This window comes from Globicephala melas, chromosome 11, assembly GCF_963455315.2.
Source record: "Globicephala melas chromosome 11, mGloMel1.2, whole genome shotgun sequence".
Taxonomy (NCBI): domain Eukaryota; kingdom Metazoa; phylum Chordata; class Mammalia; order Artiodactyla; family Delphinidae; genus Globicephala; species Globicephala melas.
The window spans coordinates 7779849-7805280 of NC_083324.2; the positions used below are offsets into that span (position 1 = coordinate 7779849).

At 46.0% G+C, this 25432-nt stretch overlaps 1 protein-coding gene across 8 annotated transcripts in view; it reads left to right on the forward strand.

Annotated features, from left to right (window-relative positions):
• SRGAP3 (SLIT-ROBO Rho GTPase activating protein 3) overlaps positions 1 to 25432 on the forward strand; it is a 333106-nt gene that overhangs the window by 216262 nt on the left and 91412 nt on the right. For all 8 annotated transcript variants that reach the window (XM_070046600.1, XM_070046601.1, XM_060307410.1 and 5 more), the window contains one exon: positions 22377 to 22439. In XM_070046600.1, the coding sequence (XP_069902701.1) occupies positions 22377 to 22439 (63 nt within the window). The remainder of the gene's footprint in view (positions 1 to 22376; positions 22440 to 25432) is intronic.

The following is a 25432-nucleotide window of genomic DNA, read 5'->3' on the forward strand; positions in this document are numbered from 1 at the left end:
GCTTATGTCACCTAACAAATTATATAACACTGGATTACAAAATTTTCCCATATCAATAAATATAATTCCACAACATTTTGAAAGATTGCATAGTATTTCATCATACAGTTGTACCCTAGTTTATTTAACCAATCCCTTATTGTTGAACACTTCAGTGATTTCCATATTATTATAAATACTGCTGCTGTGAGCTTCTTTTATATACACCTTTGTCACATTCACTGCTATTTTTTTAATTGAAGTATAGTTTATTTACAATATTCTATTAGTTGTAGTTGTATAGCATAGTGATTCAGTATTTTTGTAGATTGTACTCCATTAAAAGTTATAAGATAATGGCTATATTTCCCTGTGCTACACAATATATCCTTGTTGCTTATTTATTTCATTTATTGTAGTTTGTGTCTCTTAATCCCATACCACTAATTTGCCCCTCTCCCTTTTGGTAACCAGTAGTTTGTTTTCTATATCTGTGTGTCTCTTTCTGTTTTGCATATACATTCATTTGTATTGTTTTTTAGATTCCACGTATAAATGATGTAATATAGTATTTGTCTTTGACTTACTTCACTAAGCATAATATTCTCTAAGTCCATCCACATTGCTGCAAATAGCAGACTTTCATTCTTTTTTTATGGCTGAATAATATTCCACTGTATATGTATATATAGATATACCACATGTACTTTATCCATTCATCTGTTGATGGGCCACTGCTACTTTCTTTTTTTCTTTAACATCTTTATTGGGGTATAATTGCTTTACAGTGGTGTGTTAGTTTCTTCTGTATAACAAAGTGAATCAGCTATACGTATACATATATCCCCATATCTCCTCCCTCTTGCGTCTCCCTCCCATCCTCCCTATCCCACCCCTCTAGGTGGACACAAAGCACCGAGCTGATCTCCCTGCGCAATGCAGCTGCTTCCCACTAGCTATCTGTTTTACACTTGGTAGTGTATATATGTCCATGCCATTCTCTCACTTCATCACCGCTTACCCTTCGCCCTCCCCGTGTCCTCAAGTCCATTCTCTATGTCTGCGTTTTTATTCCTGTCCTGCCCCTAGGTTCTTCAGAACCTTTTTTTTTTTAGATTCCACATATATGTGTTAGCATATAGTATTTGTTTTTCCCTTTCTGACTTACTTCACTCTGTATGACAGTCTCTAGGTCCATTCACCTCATTACAAATAACTCAATTTTGTTTCTTTTTATGGCTGAGTAATATTCCATTGTATATATGTGCCACATCTTCTTTATCCATTCATCTGTTGATGGACATTTAGGTTGCTTCCATGTCCTTCCTATTGTAAATAGTGCTGCAATGAACACTGTGGTACATGACTCTTTTTGAATTATCGTTTTCTCAGGGTATATGCCCAGTAGTGGGATTGCTGAGTCATATGGTACTTCTATTTTTAGTTTTTTTAAGGAACCTCCATATTGTTCTCCATAGTGGCTGTATCAATTTACTTTCCCACCAACAGCTCAACAGGTTCCCTTTTCTCCACTCTCTAGCATTTATTGTTTGTAGATTTTTTGATGATGGCCATTCTGACCAGTGTGAGGTGATACCTCATTGTAGTTTTGATTTGCATTTCTCTAATGATTAGTGATGTTGAGCATCCTTTCACGTGTTTGTTGGCAATCTGTATATCTTCTTTGGAGAAATGTCTATTTAGGTCTTCTGCCCATGTTTGGATTGGGTTGTTTGTTTTTTTGATGTTGAGCTGCATGAGCTACTTGTATATTTTGGTGATAAATCCTTTGTCAGTTGCTTCATTTGCAAATATTTTCTCCCATTCTGAGGGTTGTCTTTTGGTCTTGTTTATGGTTTCCTTTGCTGTGCAAAAGCTTTTAAGTTTCATTAGGTCCCATTTGTTTATTTTTGTTTTTATTTCCATTTCTCTAGGAGGTGGGTCAAAAAGGATCTTGCTGTGATTTATGTCATGGAGTGTTCGACCTATGTTTTCCTCTAAGAGTTTTATAGTGTCTGGCCTTACATTTAGGTCTTTAATCCATTTTGAGTTTATTTTTGTGTATGGTGTTACCGAGTGTTCTAATTTCATTCTTTTACGTGTAGCTGTCCAGTTTTCCCAGCACCACTTATTGAAGAGGTTGTCTTTTCTCCATTGTATACTCTTGCCTCCTTTATCAAAGATAAGGTGACCATATGTGCATCGGTTTACCTCTGGGCTTTCTATCCTGTTCCATTGATCTATATTCCTGTTTTTGTGCCAGTACCATACTGTCTTGATTACTATAGCTTTGTAGTATACTCTGAAGTCCAGGAGCCTGATTCCTCCAGCTCCATTTTTCTTTCTCAAGATTGCTTTGGCTCTTTGGGGTCTTTTGTGTTTCCTTATGAATTGTAAAATTTTTTGTTCTAGTTCTGTGAAAAATGCCATTGGTAGTTTGATAGGGATTACATTGAATCTGTAGATTGCTTTGGGTAGTATAGTCATTTTCACAACATTGATTCTTCCAATCCAAGAACATGGTATATCTCTCCATCTGTTTGTGTCATCTTTGATTCCTTTCATCAGTGTCTTATAGTTTTCTGAGTACAGGTCTTTTACCTCCTTAGGTAGGTTTATTCCTAGGTATTTTATTCTTTTTGTTGCAGTGGTAAATGGGAGTGTTTCCTTAATTTCTCTTTCAGATTTTTCATCATTAGTGTATAGGAATGCAAGAGATTTCTGTGCATTAATTTTGTATCCTGCTACTTTACCAAATTCATTGATTAGCTCTAGTAGTTTTCTGGTAGCATGTTTAGGATTCTCTATGTATAGTATCATGTCATCTGCAAACAGTGACAGTTTTACTTCTTCTTTTCCGATTTGGATTCTTTTTATTTCTTTTTCTTCTCTGATTGCTGTGACTAAAACTTCCAAAACTATGTTGAATAATAGTGGTGAGAGTGGGCAACCTTGTCTTGTTCCTGATCTTAGTGGAAATGGTTTCAGTTTTTCACCATTGAGAACGATGTTGGCTGGGCCACTGCTATTTTCTTAAGATCTGTTTCTGTAACAGGAATTTTAGGGTCAAATTTTGCTCATTTGTTTGTCTATCTAATGAGGTTAAGATCATCTGCTTCCCAGGGGCAGTATGAGGGTTAAATGAAATGGTGCAAGTGAAGGAGGTGGGTATTATTGAGAAGTTTTTCAGGATATGGTCTTTGGGTCCACAAGTCTTCAATTTCTGGCTTCATAATCCTGGTCCAATTGTTTATTAGCTGTGTGTCTTTGGGTTTGTTACTGAAACTCTCTGAGCCTGTTTCCTTATTTGTGAAATGGGGATAGAAATACCCACAGGGTAGTTGCTTGGGTTAAGAGGGTTATTAATCCCAAGTAAAGCATGGAAAGCAGCGCCTGTCACTAAGTGCTCAGGAAAGCTGGCTATTATAATACGAGTGTAAGAGACTATTACTACTAAAATGATCCAGCTCATCTGTTCTTGCCAGGCACCAGTTTTAGGGAAGAGGTGACCTGGGATTGCTAGTCACACAGAGGAAGAAGACAAGTTGGTTTGAAATATAGTCATCTCTCCCTGGTCTGTATGTGGATTGTCCACTTTGAGGATGACTTCTATTGCAAAATTGTTACTGCAGGCTAATTCCCCGCCCCCCACCCCCGCCCCCCGCCACACAATCTGCTCTGGTCTCCTCCTGGGGCTGTGTTTATGAAGTGTAGTCTAAGTTTAATATTTGTGTAAGCAAACATAATTAGAAAGGTAAATACAGTGCAATAAAAAAAAAATTCACATAGTGCTTTGCAAAGCCAGACTGAAGGGATTCAGATTGCTTGGTCCCATTGCAAGCCCCCGCCTGCTGCTGCCGCTGTCACATCTTTTTTTCTGGGTGGGAGGGACTCACAGAGAAAGGGTCATCTGGGCCTTTAGGAAATGAAGGATCTTTTCCTGAGCTGAGCCCTGGGACAAGTGAGATAAATCTTTTCAGCTCTCATTTAGGCTGACAGCAGCCTCACTTGTGATGGAGGTTAACAGGGTGGAAAATAATGAAAAAAGGTCTACAGCTGAGCTCCTGGCTGCCTTGTTACCAGCTCTGTGCCTGTGGAACAAAGGAAACGACCCGGCCCCTCTGGGCCAAGAGAGAGCTGGGGGACGGGGCCTGACTGGCTGATTTAGCACAGCGTGGCCCCCTTGTGTCACATCAGTTATAGATGATCTCAGCCCTGAGCCCTGCATCCTTACATAATAATAGTTCTGCAGACCTCAAACGACTGCAGGGGCTGGTCTCTGGTCAGACTGGGGAACAAGATCATCACTCAGCCCATTTTACAGATGAGAAGGTAAAGCCTGAGAATGGCCAGTTGTCATCACTTCCAGGAGGCAGCACGGCTGGGCTTTTGGAGTCTGTCTCAGAGCCACCTGTCACTGACATTGTGACCCTGCGTAAGTCTCTCTGAGCCTCAGTTTTCTCATCTGGGAAGAGGAGATGGTGACAGTGCCACACTTGGAGTGGGAGTCCTTCGCCATCTGACAAGTGACATTCTGTCACTGCCTCTGCAGGAGGTGGGAGTGGCTTCCAGGCCAGGTGTCCTTCCTGTGCCTGGGCCTGGGGCAGCTGCTCCACCTGCCAGCTCCTCAGTGGTGCAGAATGCTCTTTGACTTCATAACTCACCTTTTCCTGATTCTCCGTTTCCCCTTCTGCAATGCAGTGTGCTATGCCTGGAAGCAGCACTTCTCATTCCACAGCCATTCTAGGCTTCATTTGGGCAAATGGACTTGTGCATGCAGGTGGCCGTTGCTTTAACTGTGAGATGTGGATCCACCAGAGCAGAATGGACTGGATGAGCTCTTAGCAGCCACCATAGTGATCAGGATTCTTATGGTTGCAAACAACAGAAACGCAGCTCAGCTGGCTTGAGGGAGGAAAGGGAGCTTATCGGCTCTTCAGAGCCAAGACTGGCTTCAGGCAGGGGGCTTCAAGGGCACCAAGGGTGTTGTTAGGACCCCATCTCTCTGCAATTCTGCGCCAATTTTCTTTGTTTTCCAGTTTTTTGTTTTGTTTTGTTTTTAAGGAGGGGTGGGAGAAGGGCTCATGCATAGTCAGTCTCTCTCTGTGATGACCACATGGCCCCTGTAGCCCCAGGCTTACATCCTACCTGCTTCAAGTCCAGCGGAAAGTGAGAGGTCCCTTCTCCCAGAATTGGTTCTTACAGGCTCTGACTGGACCAGTGTGGGTCACACGAGTGCTCCTGAAGCTGGGCATACACTCAACTCCCCCTTGTGCATAGGACAAAGGATGGCTGAGGGTGGCTCCCCAGGAAAAACTGGGTGCTCTTACAAGAAGGGTGAAATAAAACAATGGGTGTCCACTAGGCCTTCTGTTCCAGTCCTTTTATCATCCTCTTCATGAGCTGTCCTCTCTCTGCCAGATCTCCCCCAATTATGGGCATTCGTTACCTTGCATTACATTTGGGGACAACTGAGACCAATAGAAAATTCTCCCCAATGTTGAGATGAAATCTTTCAGGGTTTCCACTCACAGGTCCTGTGGGCCACCTAGATCAATCCACATGGAAATCTATCAGGTACTCATGACCACACACCCAGGCCCTTCCCGCCTCTGGGTAAACATGCCAGGTTCCTTCAGTTGACCCCTGTGACTTGGCTTTGAGTTTTCTCTCCTCCTGGGTCAGGCTCCAGGGCTGCTGTGACCGGCATAAGTTAATATTCAGAACCACTCAGAACCCTCCAGAAAGCTCTGACCAGCTAAGAGGAGAGCAGGGCTGTCTAGACCCTTTATTTCTAATAACGAAGCCTATGAAGGCACTTGCCTTTTTCATGATCGTCTCAGCGCATTTGACCCACTCTGAACTCTCAGCTCAAATCTCCAGGGGATTTTGTACCAAATGTTTTTTAATCTGTCCATGAATTCTGTCCTTGTGTTTTTTTATATTTGCCCTTTTAAAACTTCATTTTATTAGATTCTGGTCAAATGGGATCAGTGTCCTTTTTTTTTTTTTTTTTTTTTTTTTGGTGGGCAAAGGCTCCGGACACGCAGGCTCAGCGGCCATGGCTCACGGGCCCAGCCGCTCTGCGGCATGTGGGATCTTCCCGGACCGGGGCACGAACCCGCGTCCCCTGCATCGGCAGGCGGACTCCCAGCTACTGCGCCACCAGGGAAGCCCTCAGTGTCCTTTTTTAAGCGATTTTTCAAGCAGCAATACGGTAACTTTTCCAAGAGTTTCCTCATTCCTCCTCTGTGGGAGAAGCCTGTTTTATAACCTCTCCATGTCTTCCTCCTCTGTGTTACTTTCTTCTACGTGTCAGTTCTTTGGCCTCGTGTTTGATTCTTCTCTACTTTCTTAGTGGAGAAGGTGGAAAGTGGGGCAGAGGGTTGAGAATGAGTTCACAGTGGAGGTGATGCTTGAATTGGGTGTTGAAGGATGAATAGGAGTCTCCCAAGTGGGGAAAGGAGGTTAGGAGTTCAGTGTTAGGACAAAGGCAAGAGCACAGGGGACAGAGTGTCATGATGGGGGTCCACGGCACCTTGGAACAGAGGCTGCAAAATGGTGGTCCGCAGCTGAATTTGGTTCTCAAGTGTAATCTGCTTGGCCCTCACTATGTTAAGAAAATTTCAACCAATATTTTACTTTATTTTATTTTTGCGGTACGTGGGCCTCTCACTGTTGTGGCTTCTCCTGTTGCAGAGCACAGGCTCCGGACGCACAGGCTTAGCGGCCGTGGCTCATGGGCCCAGCCGCTCTGTGGCATGTGGGATCTTCCCGGACTGGGGCACGAAGCCGTGTCCCCTGCATCGGCAGGTGGACTCTCAACCACTGAGCCACCAGGGAAGCCCTTTTTTTTTTTTTTAATATTTTAAAATTGTGGGATTTCGCATAAAAATCAGAACTTTGTATTCCTCTTAAAAAGCCAGAAGCTCTGACAGTACCAGAACAACATGGGGTCATTCTTGGTGGTACTTGTCCAGAGCTGAGTAGCCGCTGGTCCTTCAGGCTGGGCACACTCGCTCCACTGCCCCACAGCCCCTGTGGGTTGTCTGGTGAATGACACCGATCCCTTTATTTTAGCTCCTTGGCCCTTTGTGCATTTGAGTTTGTGGCCTCATCTTTAAACACGATCTAACAGAGCTTCTCAAAGTCTAGCATCAGAATCACCTGGAGGGCTTGGTAAACATGGATTGCTGGGCCCCATGCCCACAGCTTCTGATTCACCAGGTTGAAGTGAGCCCTGAGATTCTGCATTTCTAACGAGTTCCCAGGCGCTGCTGATGCTGCTGATCTGGGGATCACACATGGGGAATGACTTGCCTAGTCCAACCTCCTGGTTTTACAGGTGAGGAAATGCAGGCCCACCTCTGGTAAGCACAGAACCCGCCCCAGATGCAGGTTCTCTACTCCAGGTCCAGTCCTGAATCCACTGCCCCCCATGGTGCACCAACAGGGAGGGTCCATCTGCACCCTGCTTGCTCTCTCTTCCCGCCCCAACCGTTTCTGAGCTGGGCATTGAAGCCCATTTCATTTCCAGCCTCAGCTTCCTTAACAATAGCCATCCATTATTCTCTGCTCTGATGCCTGCAGAATTTAATTACTTGCCCCAGCCGTGGAGTGAGTTTGATTGTTGGAAGCTGTGGTATTCTGAAGGAAGCGCTAATGAGGAAAGACTCTTAGCAGAGAAGAGAGGGCATTCGGGGGGCTTGTGTTTGAAAGCAGCCATTCATTGTGTGGCAATAAGGGCTTGGTCTTCAGTGAGCTTTTTCGTTCCTGCCTTGAAGATGTCCGTCACATTTCATAAATAAATCAGGGCTTTTGTATCCAATAATTGCCTTGCTTTGTGACCAAGATCAAAAGCACCAATGGCCTTGGATTCAAAGCCAAGTTTATTTTTTATTTTTGGGTTGCAGGAGAGAGTGAGGGTTTGCATGCTGGAGGGTCCAGCTCTGATGCCTGCACAGACAGAGAGAGTGAAGTGGGCAGACTGCCAGGGACGAGGAGCCTTCAGCCGTCTCCACTGTCTGCCAGGGAGACAAGTTGTGAACGCTCGCTCTGCTAGTTGAGGCTGCTGAGCTGGTCGCCATGTTCCCAACTCACTCAGCAGACATGTATTAGTGCTTTTGTGACAATAGATAAGCAGTAATCATAGATAACAAACAATTAGTGAGTGCTTACTGTATGCCGGGCTCTGGGCTAAGCGTTCACTTCTTAAAGCCTTAGAGGAAGATGTTGTCATCACCCCCATTTTACAGATGAGGAAACTGATGCCTATAAAGGTGAAGCTGGGGTTTGAATCCAGATTTGTCTGACCCAAGAGCCCATGCTTAGTGGTAAAGGCAGGTGCTAAAGAGGATGGAGAGATGAATCAGACACAGTGCCTTCCCTCAAGGAGCTGGCAGTGAACAATGGAAGTGAAGACAGATGTGCATCAATGATGCAAATACAGCAGAAAGGGAAGTTGGTTCAGAGGGAGGAGGACTTCTAATCTGGGCTGGGGGGCACTTTGGAGAAGGTTTTATGTTGAGGATGCAGCATCTGAAGTGAATCTTGAAGTGAGGATTAGGATCTATGCCAGCTTGGGTTCCCAGGAACCTGACTCTCAGACAGTGATTATGGTGCAGGGGTGTATTATCAAGTGTTCTTGGGGTCCCCACTGCAGAAGGAAGGGAGGGAGGCAGGATTCAGGGAATTTGCAAGAAAGGCCTCAAATGACTCCTTGGGGAGCTCTGAGGCTGGGATGGCCCTTCTGAGTTGTCCTGGGTTGTGGCAAGGAAACTAGGCCTTTATACCCTCATGTTGCTCCTGGGAGGGCATGTGGCCTTGGGTAGGTGCCTCTTTGGTGAGGCACTTCCAAACAGGGCTGATAGCTGGGGGTGCCTGCCAGGAGCACTCCCCATAGCTGGGGGAATAAGTCCTCCAGTCCTGAAGGGGATCTGAGTGGTGCATTGCTGTGTCCCCAGTGGATATGCAGAGATCTGGCAGAAAAATCTGGGTCCCAGATCATGAGCAGGTCGGCCAGCATTGCAGTCTACTGCAGTGGTTAGGGGTATGGACAGACTGTGTAATCCCTGTTCTGCCACTTTCCAGATGTGTGAGCTCAACCTAATTCCTAAACCGCTGACTTTCAACATTTTCAAAAGGAAGCTAATAAAAAACCTCTTTCTTAGGGTTGTTGTAAGGATTAAAAAATGATGATATAAGATGCCTACCTGGTACACAGTAAGCAATCATTAAATATTAGTTATTATTAGGAGGATTATTGGGACTTCAAGAAAGAACATAGTGAGAATTAAGTTCAGAGGTGGGATGAAGGAACATTCAGGCACACAGGTTAAATAATGGGTCAGAAATAAGAAAATATGCTCAGGAAACCACTCACTGATTAGTTCTAACTGATGGTGGTCTTGCTTTTTTTTTATAACCTTATTTCTTTTTCTTGCCTTATTGTATTGATTTGGACCTCAACTGATATAGTGTAGAGGGAAATGGGAGAGAAATGGCATTCTTGTCTTTCTTTAAATTTATTTTTTATCGAAGTATAGTTGATTTACAATGTTGTGTTAATTACTGCTGTACAGCAAAGTGACTCAGTTATACATATATACATTCTTTTTCATCTTCTTTTCCATTATGGTTTATCACAGGATATTGAATACTTTCTTGACTTTTAAAAAGCATGCTTTTATCTTTTCACCATTTAACGCTTAGCGAGTTAGGAATAAATAGAAACCTCCTTAGTCTAATAAAGGGTGTTAACCGAAAACCACCAGTAAATCTCATACTTCCTGCTGAAGCATTCAGCAAGATGGCTGATTACAAGATCAATATATAAAAATTAATAACATTCCTGTGCATACATTAGGGCTTCCCTGGTGGCACAATGGTTAAGAATCCACCCGCCAATGCAGGAGACATGGGTTTGAGCCCTGGTCCGGGAAGATCCCACATGCCGCGGAGCAACTAAGCCCGTGTGCCACAACTACTGAACCTGTGCTCTAGAACCTGCAAGCCACAACTACTGAGCCCACGGGCTGCAACTACTGAAGCCCGTGCGCCTAGAGCCCATGCTGTGCAACAAGAGAAGCCACTGCAATGAGAAGCCTGCGCTCCGCGACGAAGAATAGCCCCCACTCGCAGCAACTAGAGAAAGCCTGCGCACAACAACGAAGACCCAATGCAGCCAAAAATAAATAAATTAATTAATTAAAAAAAAGAATCTAACAGAGCAGAAACTAAAGTTTAGAAAAAATGCATACATTAGAAAACAAGAATGATGGAAAATTAATGCCATTAATGCTATAAATTAGCTGTATCCTAGGAATTTTGATAAGTGATGTTTTCATTGTCATTCAGATATAAATATTTCATAATTTGCATTTTGCAATTTCTTCTTTGCCCCATAAATTTTTCAGAATTATGTATATTTTATTTCCAAAGATTTTCTTTAAAGCTTTCTACTTGCTTTAAATTTTTAACTTGATTACCCCATAAAAAGAAAATAAGGCCTGTAGGCTCTATTTTTTTGGTATTTGTTGGAGCATTTGCCTTATCAGATATGAAGACTTCCTCTTAAGTGATAGTCAGTAAAACCGGTAATATTAGACCAATGCTAAGTAAACTAACCGATGGTCCAGATCAGAGCCCAGAAACAAAGCCCCCCACAAATGGGAACACAGTATATGGCAGTGGTGCATTACAGATTAGGGGAAAGGATAGCCTGTTTAGTAAATGGATCTGATTCCACTGGTTGCTTGTCCATTTCTTATTATTTTTTAGGAACTGGTTTAAACACACACACACAAACATGCACACACACACACACACACACTTTTTCTTCCATATGGAATAAAATTAGACCTCCACCTTAGTTCCCAAAAATATATTCTAGATGGATTAAAGTGCTAAAGGTAAAAAACAAAACTTTAAAAAATTCTGGAAGAAAATGTAGAAGATTCTATTTAAAACCTTGGCAGGTAGGAAAAGGTTGCTTAAACATAAAACAAAAAAGCACACACCATAAAGGAAAATATTGATAAATTCCATTACATAAAGATTTTTAAAATCTTCTATACAACAACAACTGCAACAAATAAATAAGGGGAAAATACAGACCAGGCAAGGAAAAGATATTTGGCATGCATAGAATTAATAAAAGGTTAATAACCTGAATATAAAAATCAGCTCCCACAAATAAATTGGAAAAGGGCAAACAACCCAATAGGAACATGGATAAAAGATATAAATAAGTCACAGAAAATGAAATTTAAATGGTTAAAAATATAAGAAAAGATGCTCATACTTACAGGTTATCAGGAGAAGGTAAAATAAAAGAAAATGAGACACAGTTTGACGCCCATTAGATTGGTCAAATAATCCCAAGTGCTGGCAAGGATGTGGAGCAGCAGGGCCACTTGTGTCCTCCTAATAAACATGTAAATTGGTTCAGCCCCTTTGGAGAACACTGGGAGTGTCTTGTGACAGAGAAGGAAGAGGTACATACCCTGTATCCCAGCAGTTCCACTTCTAAGTACAACCTAAAATATTCTAGCATATCTGCACACACACAAAACCTTGTGCCAGGAGGTTTTCTGCAATAGTGTTTGTAGTAAAGAAACAAAGGGAAATCACCTCAATGGCCATCGTGGAGGGACTGGTTAAATAAGCTATGGATAGTCACATGATGGACTGTTATACAATCATTTAGATGGAGGAACTAGATCTACATAAAGCAATTGTGTATAAAAGTTGAAAACACAATGTTGGGTGAAGAAAGCAAGGTACACTATACTATTTTTATAAATTTAAAACTCAAACAGTTCATATTGTTTGTATTCTTAGATACGTGTCTGAAACAGAGCTATACAAAGGTGGACTGGCTAAGAATACACACCAGCTTCACAAGAGTTATTGAGGGATGAGGGAAGAAGGGAGGAGACAACGCTTCAGTGCTCTTTGTAACATTTTGCTTCCTAAGAGTGATTTTGAAGCAAAAATGGCAAAATTTTAATGGTTATCTAATTTGGGTGGCATATTCGTGGGTGTTTGTTATTGTTCTCTCTACTCTTCTGTGTGTTTTAAATATTGGAGTGCTGAAATTAAGTGGTGGGGTGGGGAAGGTAGGTTGGAGACAGATCAAGGGGGCCTTGGGTGTCAGAGTGAGAAGCTGGGCTTTATTTTTTAGGCAAAGAAGAACCTCTGAAGGTTCTTGAGTAGGGGGTGTTGTGGCCAGAGTCAAATTTAAGGACGACTGATTTCGTGCATTTGATGGCTTTGAAAAGAGAGTTGCTGGACTCAGTTGTTATACATATTGACTAATATACAAGTTAGTAGTGGAAGGTGACAGGGGCCTGGATCAGGGAGGTTGATATGGAAATAGAAAGGAATGAGTGGATAGGTGGATGGGTAGGTTCATGGGTAGATGGGTGGATGAGTGGATGGGTGGATGGGTGAATGGGTGGGAAGGTGGTGGATAGGTGGGTGGATACATAGGTATTCACAAACAATGCAAATAAAGTAGAAGATCAGATCATAAAATGACAGGGAGGTTAGAGAGATATCTCAGGTCAGTTATTCAGCAGGAATAAGTGATCAATAATGTTTTGAATCCAACAGATAAGCCTGACAACATCCATATTCACCTTGAAGAGAATGTAGAGGGGGAGAAAACAGCTCAAAACTGAGGGGCTTCTGGTTTTTGTAGCTATTGGTTTTTCAGGAAGACGGATTTGTCACGCTCCTTAGGATACAGAGACTCTCACCATCCCCTGAGCCTATTGATGCTTATCTGTGAGAGATTTATGTCCCCCAACTCTTGCCAAAAAAATGAAAAAAATCAGGGACATAGGAAAGATTATTCCTGAGTATGTTCTGCTTTCACGGAGACTCAGCCCAGCAGTCTACACTGTGTCCTTCTGCCTTGGCCTGGAAGCCAGGGGGTGGGGTCAGGACGTGGTCACAGAAAACAGGAGATTCTACAAAACGGAACTGGGTACTGTCTGTTGTCTGATACTGACGGTGACCTAAAGGAGAGCCTTTTAAATATCTGCATGCTTCTTATGGTAAGGCAGAGGAATATCCGTTTTATAATTATTTTGGAATGTTTGGGGAAAAAAATTCTAAAGGCACAGGGAGTCATAACTCTCCCAGCAACAGGGTGGAAGCAACAGAGTGGAATCGTTGAGAGAATCACATTTACTAGCTCTGTGATCTTGAGCAAATTACTCACCCTCCCTGAGCCTCTGTGTCCTAATCTTTAAAGTGGGGTTACAGTGGGGTTATATCCCATAGGCTGATATTAGGCTTACGTAAGGTACTGTCAGTAAAGCAGTTGTCATTGGGCCTGGTACACGCTAAGAGATCAAAGAAACAATAGCTATTATTGTTGTTATTTTCTTTAATGATAAGTATTATTGGTAGTAATATCAATAGTACTAAGCATTACTATTAACGATAAGTATTATATGAATAATAATATTTAGTATTATTAGAAGAGATCCAGAAACTCCTAGCCTGACCGTATCAGGTCACTTGGCCATGCCATTCCAAGGTATCCTCAGACATTAAGCATTTCTGAAAATGAAGGCTTTCAGCACAAACAGGGTCCCCAGAGAGATGCTGGGAGGAATTGGGGGGGAAGAGGGTGACAGACACGACATTAGGCTTTTTGCCTTAGCCTGCTGCTGGCCTCCTGGGAGGCACTAGTGGGGCCCACTTCTGCCGAGGACGTTTGATGAATGGTCGCAGGGCCTCCTGTTTCCTTGCTGCCCAATATCCCAGCCCTGGTGTTCCAGCTCCTTGTGAAAACAAATAGATGACAGCATTTGGAGTTGCAGCCACAGGAGACAGAAGTTAGTTTGGGAAGGGGAGGAAAGAAGGGAGGTGTCCAGGAGCAGGGAAAGGAAGAAGGTGGGGGGAGGGGGAAGAGTAACAAGTGTCTTGGTGGAAGGTGGGCGGAGTGTAGGCTAAGGATGATGTTAGGAGGCAAGGGGTAAGGACGTGCCAGAGCGCTGGCAGCCCAGTTACTGGCAAGTTAGGACACGGCCCGGAGAATGGCAGCCAGTTAGCTGTCCAAGTGGCTGTGTTCAGGGATAAATTGACCTTCCAGGACAGAGTTGGAGAAGCCCCATCCCTCCAAGACACGCCCCTCAAGCCTTTGCTTTGGAAATAAAAATGCAGTCTCTTTGGGAGATGGCCAGTGCTTACATATATCATTTATTTAAATGGGGAACATCTGTGGGTCTCCAGTTTTGTTATTTGATGAGAAAATAAGCTGAAGCAGTGGATTAGCACTAAAAGAGACAGAGTTTTTGTTTTTACTTTGTTTGTATATTTGTTTCCCATTATTTCCTTCGAACCTCAGAACTAGGAAAACCAGGGAATGTTCCCAAAGGGGGAAAACTGGACATGAGAACATCAAGCAAAGAGAAAAGGAAGACAGGTGTTGCTGACTCAACGCCTGATGCGATGAAAGAGGGGACGGTTGGAGTTGAGGAAGGTTCCACCTTACTCTCTGCCTTAAAGTTTTCTAAGGGTTGTTTCGAATGGTCTCCTCTGGAGAAGTGAGAGGGAGTCTTGTCATTGAAACCCAGAATTTTAATGTTTTCTAGATGTGCAGAATGACCAGCTCCACATTTGAGTTAGCCTGAGGGAGACAGAAACATACCCTTTGCAAAGAGAACTTTTCAAATACAGCTCATGAAGTCCTAGGATTTGTAGTGACAGTTCTGAGGGTTTCCCCTTAATAGCGAGATCAGCCCTGCGTTGAAAAGCAAATTCAGCCATCCACAGCAGGACTTTTGGTGAAGACATTGATTTCGCTCAGGAACACTGTGTCAAAAAATTTTTGTCATCTGGTGCCATCTTGACGTGAACGTACAGGATTTGGTTTTGTCTTGTGTTTTGCAGAAAAGCGAGAGTCAAAGCTGGCCCCCTTTTACCCTCTCCATTCGCTGGCTCTGCGTATTGGTTAGCTCACGCACAGGTAGCATGGAGTTCCTTTTGTGCGCAAGTCTTCGTGAACAGCACTCTGCGAAGCCAGAGTCCCAGCCTTTAAGGGGCTTATGCTCTCTCTAGTCGGTTGAAAATTGGACCTTTTGCAGAAACTGTTTGAAAGCTGGTGCTTGGTAGAGGGTTTTCAGAAGGCTGTCTCACCCTGTGGTTATTTTGGTGTCTTCATGCTAAAATAAGCAGAGTGCATCAGTATTGTTTCACATGAGCAAAGGTGGAAATTCACAGGATTCTGTAAGCTGGAAAAGTCCAGAGGTAAGTCTTAGCATCACTAGGTCAGGACAGAAATGCTGTTGTCGAGGCCCTGACTCTCCTTGTGGTGGGTAGCTCGAGACCCCTGATGTCCTTGCTTGGTGACCCCAGAGGAGAGATGATCTGAGAGTATGGTTCTTAGAAAGCTGCAGGGAAAATTCTTGTTGGCTCAGCCTGGAATACATTTCCATCTCTGACCCAGTCACTAGACACAGGGCACCAGAGCACTCTGGTCAGGCTGGGTCCCGTGCTGGATGGACCATCTGGTGTGATCAGACAAGCAGGGGTGAGTGCCACCTGTATCTCATCTTTTGTTATCAGAACAAGGAAGAAGGGAGAAGCCAGAGATGGCCATCATGGCCGATTTAGTCCTAGCAGGGCAGGTGGGCCAAGAAGGACCAGGCCAAGGAGAACTCTACTGCCTGCAAGTGAGGGTAAGGCCCAAGGATGCAGATTTTTGCACAAGTGGTGAGAAAGCACATCGGATGGGCTGGTGGCGTCCAGAGGGTATGCCGTTCTTTGCAGCCTGGACTTGTGGCCTGGACTCATCTCTGTGACAGCATTGCAGTGGCTTCTCTTCACCTGTGTGCCTGTATCTCGTCTTGGCCCTGGGGAAACAGGCCACAGAAGGTCCTTATGAGTGCCGGCTTTGGGGTTAGAGCAACCAAAAGTTGAATCCTGGCTCTGCCACTTCCTAGCTGTACAGCGTGGGGCAAGTTGCTTAACCCTTATGATCCACCAGCCCTCGTCTGCCAGGCGGGCATAATAATAGTACCTGCCTTAAAGGTTTCCATTAGATAATATATGGAGGTGACTTTGGACAGTGTTTACCTATGGAATGTGCTCCAGAAATGCTGGCTGCAGCTGATGGAGCAGGGACCAGGTCTCACTCAGCTTTGTGTCATTAGTGCCTCGTGGAGGCTCGTATGTAGTAGGCCATTCAAATAAATGCTGGTGTAAATCAAATAAAAGCCAGGTGAGGAACTGGCCACAGAGCTACAGGAAGAGGTAGTGCAGACAGGAGGATGGGTTCAGGGGCGTGGGGTTCTATGCAGACAGTGGGGTCTGGATCCACGGGAGAGTCAGGAGGTTCAGCCTCAGGAACCAGACTCTTCGGTGACTCTCAAAGGTTGGCATGTGAGAAGGGCTCTTGTAGAAAGATCCTCTCACACGTCTGGATTTGGCAGGTCTGGGATGGCTGCCTTGATGAGCACCAGGGGATACAGACGGCTGCCCCCAGTGAGACCCCACTGGTTTCTGGGTCATAAACTCAAAGGGATGGGTGAAGGGAGATGCTGTGGCCAACTGGAGAGCACAACCCCATCCGAAGGGGCCGCTGTGCTCCAAGTCGGGGCTCAGCCTCGCTGGATCTTCTAGTTTTTCAAGAGAAGCTGAAAATCTGGACTTGTAAGGGCAATTTCCTGATTTTTAAATGCTGGAAAGAGTCAGATTTTCTGAAAACACTGAATGGCCAAATAAAACGCATCTGTAGCCCAGAGAAGCTGCCACTTGGAGCCCTAAGTCTAGGGCAGCGTTTCCACCCAGGACGATTTTGTCCCCTAGGGAACATTTGGCAATGTTTGGAGATCATTTTTGTTGTCACAGCTTGCGGTGGGGTAGGGGATGCTCCTGGCATCTAGAGGTGATAGGCCAGGAATGCTGCTAAGCGTCTCGTAATGCCCAGGACCGCCCCCACCCCCATCCGAGTGACCTAGTCCTCAGGGGAGTTTAACTGTCCTTAGCCGTGGGCAAAAAAAGAAGCAGGGCCGGGGCCACCTGCCACCCAATTTTACAGATTTTGGGGTTAGAGAGTCAGGGCTTTGTCCTTCCAACCCCGAAGTACCAGGGCTGAACCCTCCTTGGCCCAGTGTAATCATATTCTACAGTCTGCACACTTCCTGTCCTTGAAGGAGGCAACCCACCACCCCAACCTCTGTAGGCATGAAAGCCATGCGAGAAATGCAGACAGAGTGCGAATACACTGCCGCTGGGGTCCCCAAGGGCTGGGTGTGGTGTCTGCTGGGGATGATCAGGGTTTTAGCCTCCCCTTCATGATGGAATGTTTGGTTTGGGTTCAGTAGTTTCTGGAACTGTAGTGAGACTCTTTCCCTTCCCAACAAAACCCAACCATAAAAAATAAAATGCCTTTAGTCCTTTGCAGTTCTATTGGCTGAGCACTCACTGTGGCCAGCCCTGCCCAGGCTTGGTGCTGAGGGGGAGAGAGCAGAGACTCAGGCAGGTTCCCTCTGGTGACTTGCAGCGCCTCCATCCAATCCACCCTCTTCTACCTGTAGCTTCATCTTCCTGAAGAAGCACAGTCTGCCGTCAGACTCTGCTGCTCAAAAACCTTCAGAGGCTCCCAGGTGCGCTCTGACTGAAGCCTGCACTCTGCTAGCCTCCGTGATCTGGCCCAACCTGCCTTCCAAGCGTATCTTCTGCTCTTCTGTTGCTGTGCTTCTCTCTTAGCAAACCACATTTTCCCCTATTCCCGGCCTCCGTGCCTTTGCTCAGGCTGTGCCTCCTGTCTAGAATGCCGTCTCTGGCCATCCGTGCAAGGTCAGGTGGCTCCGGTGGTGGTCCCTCCAGCCTCTTCATCCCTGCTTCCCACATCGCCTCCTCTTTCACTCTTTTGCAGCCTTTTCTGCCTCATGCCTTAGAATTATTTGGTTCTTGACCCTTGATCCCACCAAACTGGGAAGAGTGAATAAAAAATTCAACTTTGAATTCCCTTTTCTGGGCAACTTCCTAGCCTTGCCCCTGGCATCCAGTGGGTATTGATTCAGCCTGTACCACTGTTTCCCAAGCTCTTTGCCTGTGCCTGGTATGATACCAGTGCTGTCATGTGCGTCATCTTTTTTCATCCTTACAGGGACTTCATGACACTTGTGACATCGTCCCACTTTTACAGATAAGGAAACTAAGTCTTAGAGGAACTGTCACTGGATTCATTCATAGGTTCACTCAACAAACATACTTAATGAACACCCACTATGCGACAGGCTCTACGGCTTGCCGGGAAGAGTGGGGAGGTGAGACATTGCAGATTGGGTACCTGGGAAGCTGACTCTGAGGCCTGAATTTAACATCTTAGCAGAATGATTAGGGAGTGTATTTGGGATCCACCCCCTAGGGAGGGCGGGGGAGGAAGCTGAGTGAAGCTAAGCTATAGTGCAGGCAGGCTTACTTAAGGTCTTAGCCAGCCCTACGGGGAGTTCTAAAGAGAGCACAACCCTTTAGAGCTGTCCAGGTTGAGACAGGAGAGACGAGCCTCTATGCCCCACATAGATCCATCTTTGGATGAGGTGTCGGTCTTTGGAGGGCTTGTCACCACATCCTCTGATGCCATCCCTGAAGCTTTCTCTTAGCTGGGGGCTGTCTGCTGCCAGCCGTCCCAGCAGCTGGGGGATATGAGCATCTACCACCAGACAGAAAGTCTCTTTGCCCTCATGGGGTTTACCTTCAAGTGGGGGAAACAAATGACAAATGAATAAACAAGTAAACAAGCAAGATCACTGCACTTCCCTTTATAAATGCAAAGAAGGACAGTAACGGGCACTCATTTTACAGGCGAGGAAGCAAAGATGCTGAGAGGTAAAATGGTTTAAAGTCCTGTCTCCAATCCTGTCTCCAATCCCTGTCTCCAATCTGTGGCTCTGAAATTCAGCCCTCTCCACCCCATAACCAGACCTCTGCCAGTTGTATGGAGCCTTGAAAGTCGAGCTAAAGAGCTGGGTCTTGATCCCATAGGCACTGAGGCAGTCTTAGAGGGACACAGTAAAATGCATTTCTAGGAAATGACATTGGGATGGGCATGCAGAATCGGGAACCAGAGTCAGGACTTTGTTGAGGGGCGGCTTCACGAATCTGGGTCCTGCAACGATGACATTGCTTGCTCTGGGACTGGTGATGGGAAATGCATCCATTAGGTTGCTTTGGGCTGCCAATGGCAGGAAACCCAGCTTTAAGTAGCTTAACTAGTAAATCCACAGAAGTAGAAGTTCACCAGGAGGCAGGCTGTGGGTTCAGTTCAACCAGTTTCTCTGGAGGTCATTAGCAGCTAGGTTTCTTGTTCTGCCACCCAAGGCGGCTTCCTCTCCTGGTCCTAAGAGGCCTGGTGGTAGCCACTGGGGCTCCATGCTTTTTTGCTAGCACTCAGTAGGAAAGCTGAAATTCCCCTCAACCTTCTAAGTCCTCTTCCATGCAGTTGTCAAATACTCACCCCCAGACTAACAACACATACAGAATCTACCATCTTGAGTCGGGATGGGGGTCAGCGATGTCCTGGAAAGAATTTGGCTGGAGGGATGAAAGCAGGGCCAAATTCACGTCTCTGTTAGGAAGCAGGAAGGGCAAGAATGGATAGTGGGGAGGGAACGGGTATAGCCTGCTGCAGAAAACAAAGGACTGGGTGGTTCGAAGGCAGGATGCACTGACAGGTTGGATTGAGGACGGGGGATTTTTTAAAAAGTGTCAAAAATAGCTCCAAATTTCCAGTTGCCATGTCTGGGAAGATATTATCCCATTGACTGAACTTGAGGAGATGGAGGAAAAGTCACAACTTTGTTTTGGATAATTTGAATTTGATGTGATGAGGCGCCATCCAAACTGTACTGTTTTGCAACAGCTGAAGATATGGGTCTTTGAGGTCATGCAGGATGGAGCCCGAGAAGTGGGAGCTGAAGTCAGCAGTGCGTGGGGAGCCGGCTGGAGCTGAGCTGAGAAGGCTGGACTCTTCCGAGCAGAGCTGCTTCTAGAAATTTTTCTGACAGGGGTCCCTGCCCACGTGCATGGTGACAGAGTACAGTGATGTTCACTGTCTCATTGTTTGGAATATTAAGAGACTGGAGACAACCTGCTAGTTAATTAGTTACGATACATCTGGTGTATGGAACCCCGAGCAGCTATTAGAAAAAGAGGATGCAAGAGCTACGTGTCCTGTCAAGGAACAATCTCTCAGTTATATTGTTAGGTGGAAAAAAGCAAGAAACAAAGGCTTGTATAGAATACTTTCATTTGTGTTAAAAAAAACCAGACACTATCCAACTGTATGCATGTATATTCATCGACTGTTTCTGGAAGGTATCAGAAGAAACTTAATAGCACTTGCCTCTGGGTGGGGTTCTGGGAGCCCAGGACACTTACTTTTCACTTTTTACCTTGCTGACTGTTAGAGTTCCTTTAACCGTGTGCATTTATTACCTATCAAAAAAGTTGGATCATAAAAACAAATACGTGAGAAACTGAATCTTGGGTGTCAGAGATGTTGGCCAGACCGAGGACCAAGAGGAGGCCATTGGAGGGTGTCAGAGAGTCCGAGGCAAATGTCAGGGGGAGGGGCCACAGGTGAGGCTGAGGTACCGGCTGAGACTCAGGGAGAATGGAAGGAGATGGGGACAGCTCCTTGGGCTCATCGAGCACCTCTGTAGATGCCCAGGATGCGACCGAAGATTCTCCCGGAGCTCTGCACAGAAAGTTCTGCCGAGACTCTACTGTGCTTTTGGATTGGGTCTCCTTGCTTTAGTCGCCAGAGCTGGAGGGAGGTCTAAACAGATCTCTGCAATTGCCCTGGAGTCCTTGCTATCTCTTAGGAGATCTAAGAGATCTCCTGTAGGGACTGCCTTCACATGGGTGATTCTTGGCCATCCAGGGCCAGAAGCTGAGAGGAAGGCAGTGGGCCAGGTGAAGAGCCTGGGAAGGCATCATGTCTGATACTGAGCCTTCCTCAGCGACCTCAGAGTCCGGGGGCTCTGACCTGTGAAGGAGCCAGAGGAAGGCCAGTCAGCCTCTGGCCATGCTTGAGGCTGAGGGAGCTGAGAGAGAGGACAGGATGACTCAGCTGTCAGGGGCCAAGAGCAGGGCTTCCATTGTCAATACAGAAGTTTCATATGATGGCCTGGGCAAACAGGGAGAGCATTTCCCCTCCCCCTAATAATAATAATAACACAGTCATCCCTCAATATGGGGGGGGATTGGCTCCAGGACCCGCCCCCCCCACGTGATACCAAAATCCAACAATGCTCAAAGTCCCTTGTATAAAATGGCATAGTATTTGCATATAATTATGCACATTCTCCCATATACTTTAAATCATCTCTAGACTACTTATAATACCTAATACAGTGTAAACACTATGTTAATAGTTACAAATACACTGTAAATGCTATATGTAAATAGTTGGCAGTAGAGTACAAGACAAATTCAAGTTTTGCTTTTTGGAACTCTCTGGAATTTTTTTTCAAATATTTTCTATCTGCAGTTGGTTGAATCCTTGGATGCAGAACACATGGATATGGAGGGATGACTGTAATAATAATAATATGCAAAATAACAGAATCCTGGAATCTTCAGGCTGGAGGGAACCTGGAGATAATTTGTCCGTTGTTTTCTGACTCATGTCCCTCAGTATACTAAATATGTATGTCACTTCATGGTTTGGTTTGAGGTCAGCTAAACTTGCACCCTACAGCCCCAAAATCCATGCAAGTGAGGGCATGAAAGCCTCTGAAAAGTTCTGCAGTAAGAAGACCCGCCTCATTTTGTTCAAGGAGCTTTCTAAAGTTTTTTATTTTATAGATGTGAGAACTTAGGTTCCAAGGCCATGTGACTACTCGGCAGTGCAGCCAGGCAAGAACGCCGACCCCCTGCCTCAAGCGCCAGTGGGCTGTCTGTTTACCTGAGCTGCTCACTGAATTGAGAGGCTAGATCATTATTTCTCATACTGGGTTCTTTGGAACCCCAGTCTCATGAGATGTTAGTGAGTATTGAGCTAGGGACACACACTCTAGTCACATCAGCTGAAGACACCCAGAATTACAGAAAGCTGAACAGGTTGGCTGTGGGGCTTCTCAGAATCTTTAATATGGTGTCTCTGTGAAACATCAAGGTAAGGAGGGGATGTGTAGGGTTCCCCAACTTATATGGCCCAGGAATTCCTGTTTTAAGGAGCCACTCTCTGTGGATTTGTTCTGTGGATGTGAGTTGAGGTATTCAGGTCTGGGTCGATGAAGTTTATGTCGTTTTCTGTACCCCTTTCCACCCCACCCCAAGCATTACTGCCCTTTCTGTGTTGAAGAGGAAATTGGTCAGTGCAGCCAGCTCCCTTCTGCCCTTCTGACGCTTGTTCTTCCATATTCCAGAGCAAGGAGATCGGCCTGCAGATGCATGAGGAGCTCCTGAAGGTCACCAATGAGCTCTACACGGTGAGTCTCGCTCAGGCTCTGCTGCTGTTTGGGATTGGGCCCCCTTTCTTCTGCACCCAGCACAGGGGCGTGGCTGACCAGAGATCTGGGGTGACCCTGGGCCTTTTTGCTGTGTCTTTTGCCTGAGTGACAGTGGGTCATCACGATGGGATGTAATGACTCACAGCCCCAGCTTCTGATTCAGTACATTTGGGGAGGGGCCCTGGGTATGTTTAATTTGTAAAAGTTCACAGAGATCCAGATTACCTGCCAGCTGTGGGAATGTATTACCTCCCAAACCTGAAGACGCAAAGCTGGAGTGGAGAGAGCGCGGGTCAGGTAGGACAGGCTGAAGCTGAGGCCCGCTCCTTACTGACTGTGGGACCTGAGGCGGGCAGGTAGCTCATCTGGGTCTCAGTATTCTCATCTGCAAAATGGAGCACTCTTCTGAGGGTCACGTGAGGGGCAGAGGGTAGGGGTTGGGGGGTGGATGAGCATGCCTCACCATCTCAGGGGAATAGTTTCAGAACATCACAATTTGGCCCAGAACTGACCTTGTTCCCTGCTTAGAGGCAAGATCTAACTGGGTTTGGGATGGGTGTTAGAATCTGAGAAAGTGAGTGGATGGGGAACACAAGCACAGTGGTTATAGTGAGGGAAGTTACAGCCTGTGCTTTGAGGAGCCATGGGCTTCCATGGGGAGGAGTGAGGAGAGGCCCAGTGACAGCCTGGGGGAGCAGGGTGGGGAGGCCCAGCAGACAGAACTACAGGCCCACCATTCCTAAGGCAGTCAGGCCAGAGAAAAACTGTTATGTTTTAAGTATGTGGAGATTCCTCATAAAGCTTCTCATTAAAAGGGGAGGATTCTGCTGCTAACATTATATTTGAAAAGCTCTGGTATGAGAGGAAGAAGAGCAGGTTGTAAGAGGCCCCTCTCTTTGGTATTGTTATCTTTCTAAGTCCATGTTCTGTGCAACCAGCAGGTGGTAGACCTCTCAGGGGCCAAGAACCTTTGCCCAAGAGCCTGTACTTCAGGTTGGAAGTCCTGCCTCAGACTCCAACCAGCTATGGGACTTTGGGCCAGGCATTCGATCTTCTGGGCCTCAGTCTCCCAATCAGTAAAATGGGGGTGAGAGTTCCTAGAGATTAGTCTATAAAAGTTGAAACACACATTTCTGTGATTCCAAGTTAAGGAGAAAAACTCGCACCCTGACAGTTTTTTAATGGATCGTTGCTTGGGGTAAAGGAAGCACTGCTGCTGGAGAAAACATATGACTTTGAGTCAGATTGGACTGTGGGGAAATCACCTTGTGGTTTACAGCACAGACTCTGGAGCTGGAGACCTGGATTCAAATACAGTTGATAAATAGAAATAATAATACCTGCTTTTTACACCCCCTTGTGAGAATTAAAGGGGATCAGATATGTAAGCATGACCAGGACAAAGAGAACCAAGAGGCACAGCGTATCAGAGGTTCCCATGGTCCCTTCACCACTGCTATCTCCACCTCCCTGGCGAGTGTGAAGTGGACTGTGTGTTCCCACTTTAGCACCCGGTGGAGAAGCCGGGTGGTAAAGGGGCAAGGCCGGGAACCAGATGAGATGTTTCTCCTCAGAATTCTGCAGAGGGTTTGTTCCCCTGTTGAGGACCTTTTCATGTTTCTCAGGCACTTCACCTCCACAGTGTTCCAGCAACTGGGTCCACATCCAGGACCCCAGCCACTCCCACCCAGATCTCTAAGCTTTCCTCTGGGCTCCAGCTGGGCTCCCCTCCTGGGTGCTCTCTGTTCACCCCAGATTTCTCCCCTCTTGGCTCCTTTACCCCTGTAGATCCCCCGGCCTACAGCCACCCTCTTTCTTCCTCTGCTTGTCTGAGTCATACTCAGTTTTCAAACCCAGACCAAACTCCACTACCTTGAGCAAGCCGTCACCGCTGGGCCTCAAATTCCTTTGGCAGTTTAAAAAAACCCCTTATGTTATCTTGAATGTCTCCACCCTGTCTCTTCCGTTGGCACGTACACTCCCTGGAGTCAGATCTTGGTGAGAAGCACTGCGCTTAGGGCCCAAGGCCTCAGTTTGAACCCAGCTGTTTTGTCTTGGGCGAGTCACTTCAGCTCTCAGTGAAATGTGGGCTGGAAATAGAAGCTTTCTCCAGTTTGTAGGCTGGATAGGGCAGGAGGGTCAGGGAGCAGGAGGATGACACTGGTGCCCACACACGGGTGTCCCTGCTGGCCATGGGGCAGGGTGGCTGGACAGAAGTGACACTGGCCTTAGACACACAGGCCAGGCAGGCAGGCTGGTCCCTGCTTGCCATCTCCCAGCAGCCTGGCAATGGCCTTGGAGCTGGTGGGGAAGGAAGGGCCAGCCCCTCCCCACTGTCTCCTTTTGCCATGTGCTGCAGAAAAGTGAGAACACGGTGGGGCCAACAGCACCCCCTGCCCCCCACCAGGTCATTCGCTGTGCACTGAGTTTTCAGTAGTTGCCCAGAAATTCATTTAAATTCAGATATTTGGGGCTGCCTTCTGTGGACTTAGCACCACAGGAGACATAGCAGCCGGCCGTGAACATTTCAAGAGTTGGTATTTGAAGTGTCTTGTACATCCTTGGTGTTCCCAAGGTACTTGTTGAAGGAGGGAGGGAAGGATCTATGAATAAGTGAAAGAAACTGGTTTTGCCTGCAAGGAGTTTAGAATCTGTGCAGGGAAATGAGAGTAAACTTGTGAACTGGTGATATCACCGCCTAAGACAGAGCCTAGCGTGTGCTGGATACCTGGACTCGGAGGGAGGGCACCTAGACTGTGAGCCTGGGGAAGCTGAGCCAGGTTCTCTACAGCTGTCCCAGTAGGGCAGTGCTGGCACACAGTAGGCAATCAATACATATTCACTGAGCGAAGAAATGAGGGGTAGAGTTTGTGCATGTGTGAGAGATTGACTGAGGGTTCAGAAAAGGGCTGGGGCTACTGTGATCAAAGGTGAGTTCTGGGCCTGGTGCCTTTGGATGGGTAGGAATTAAC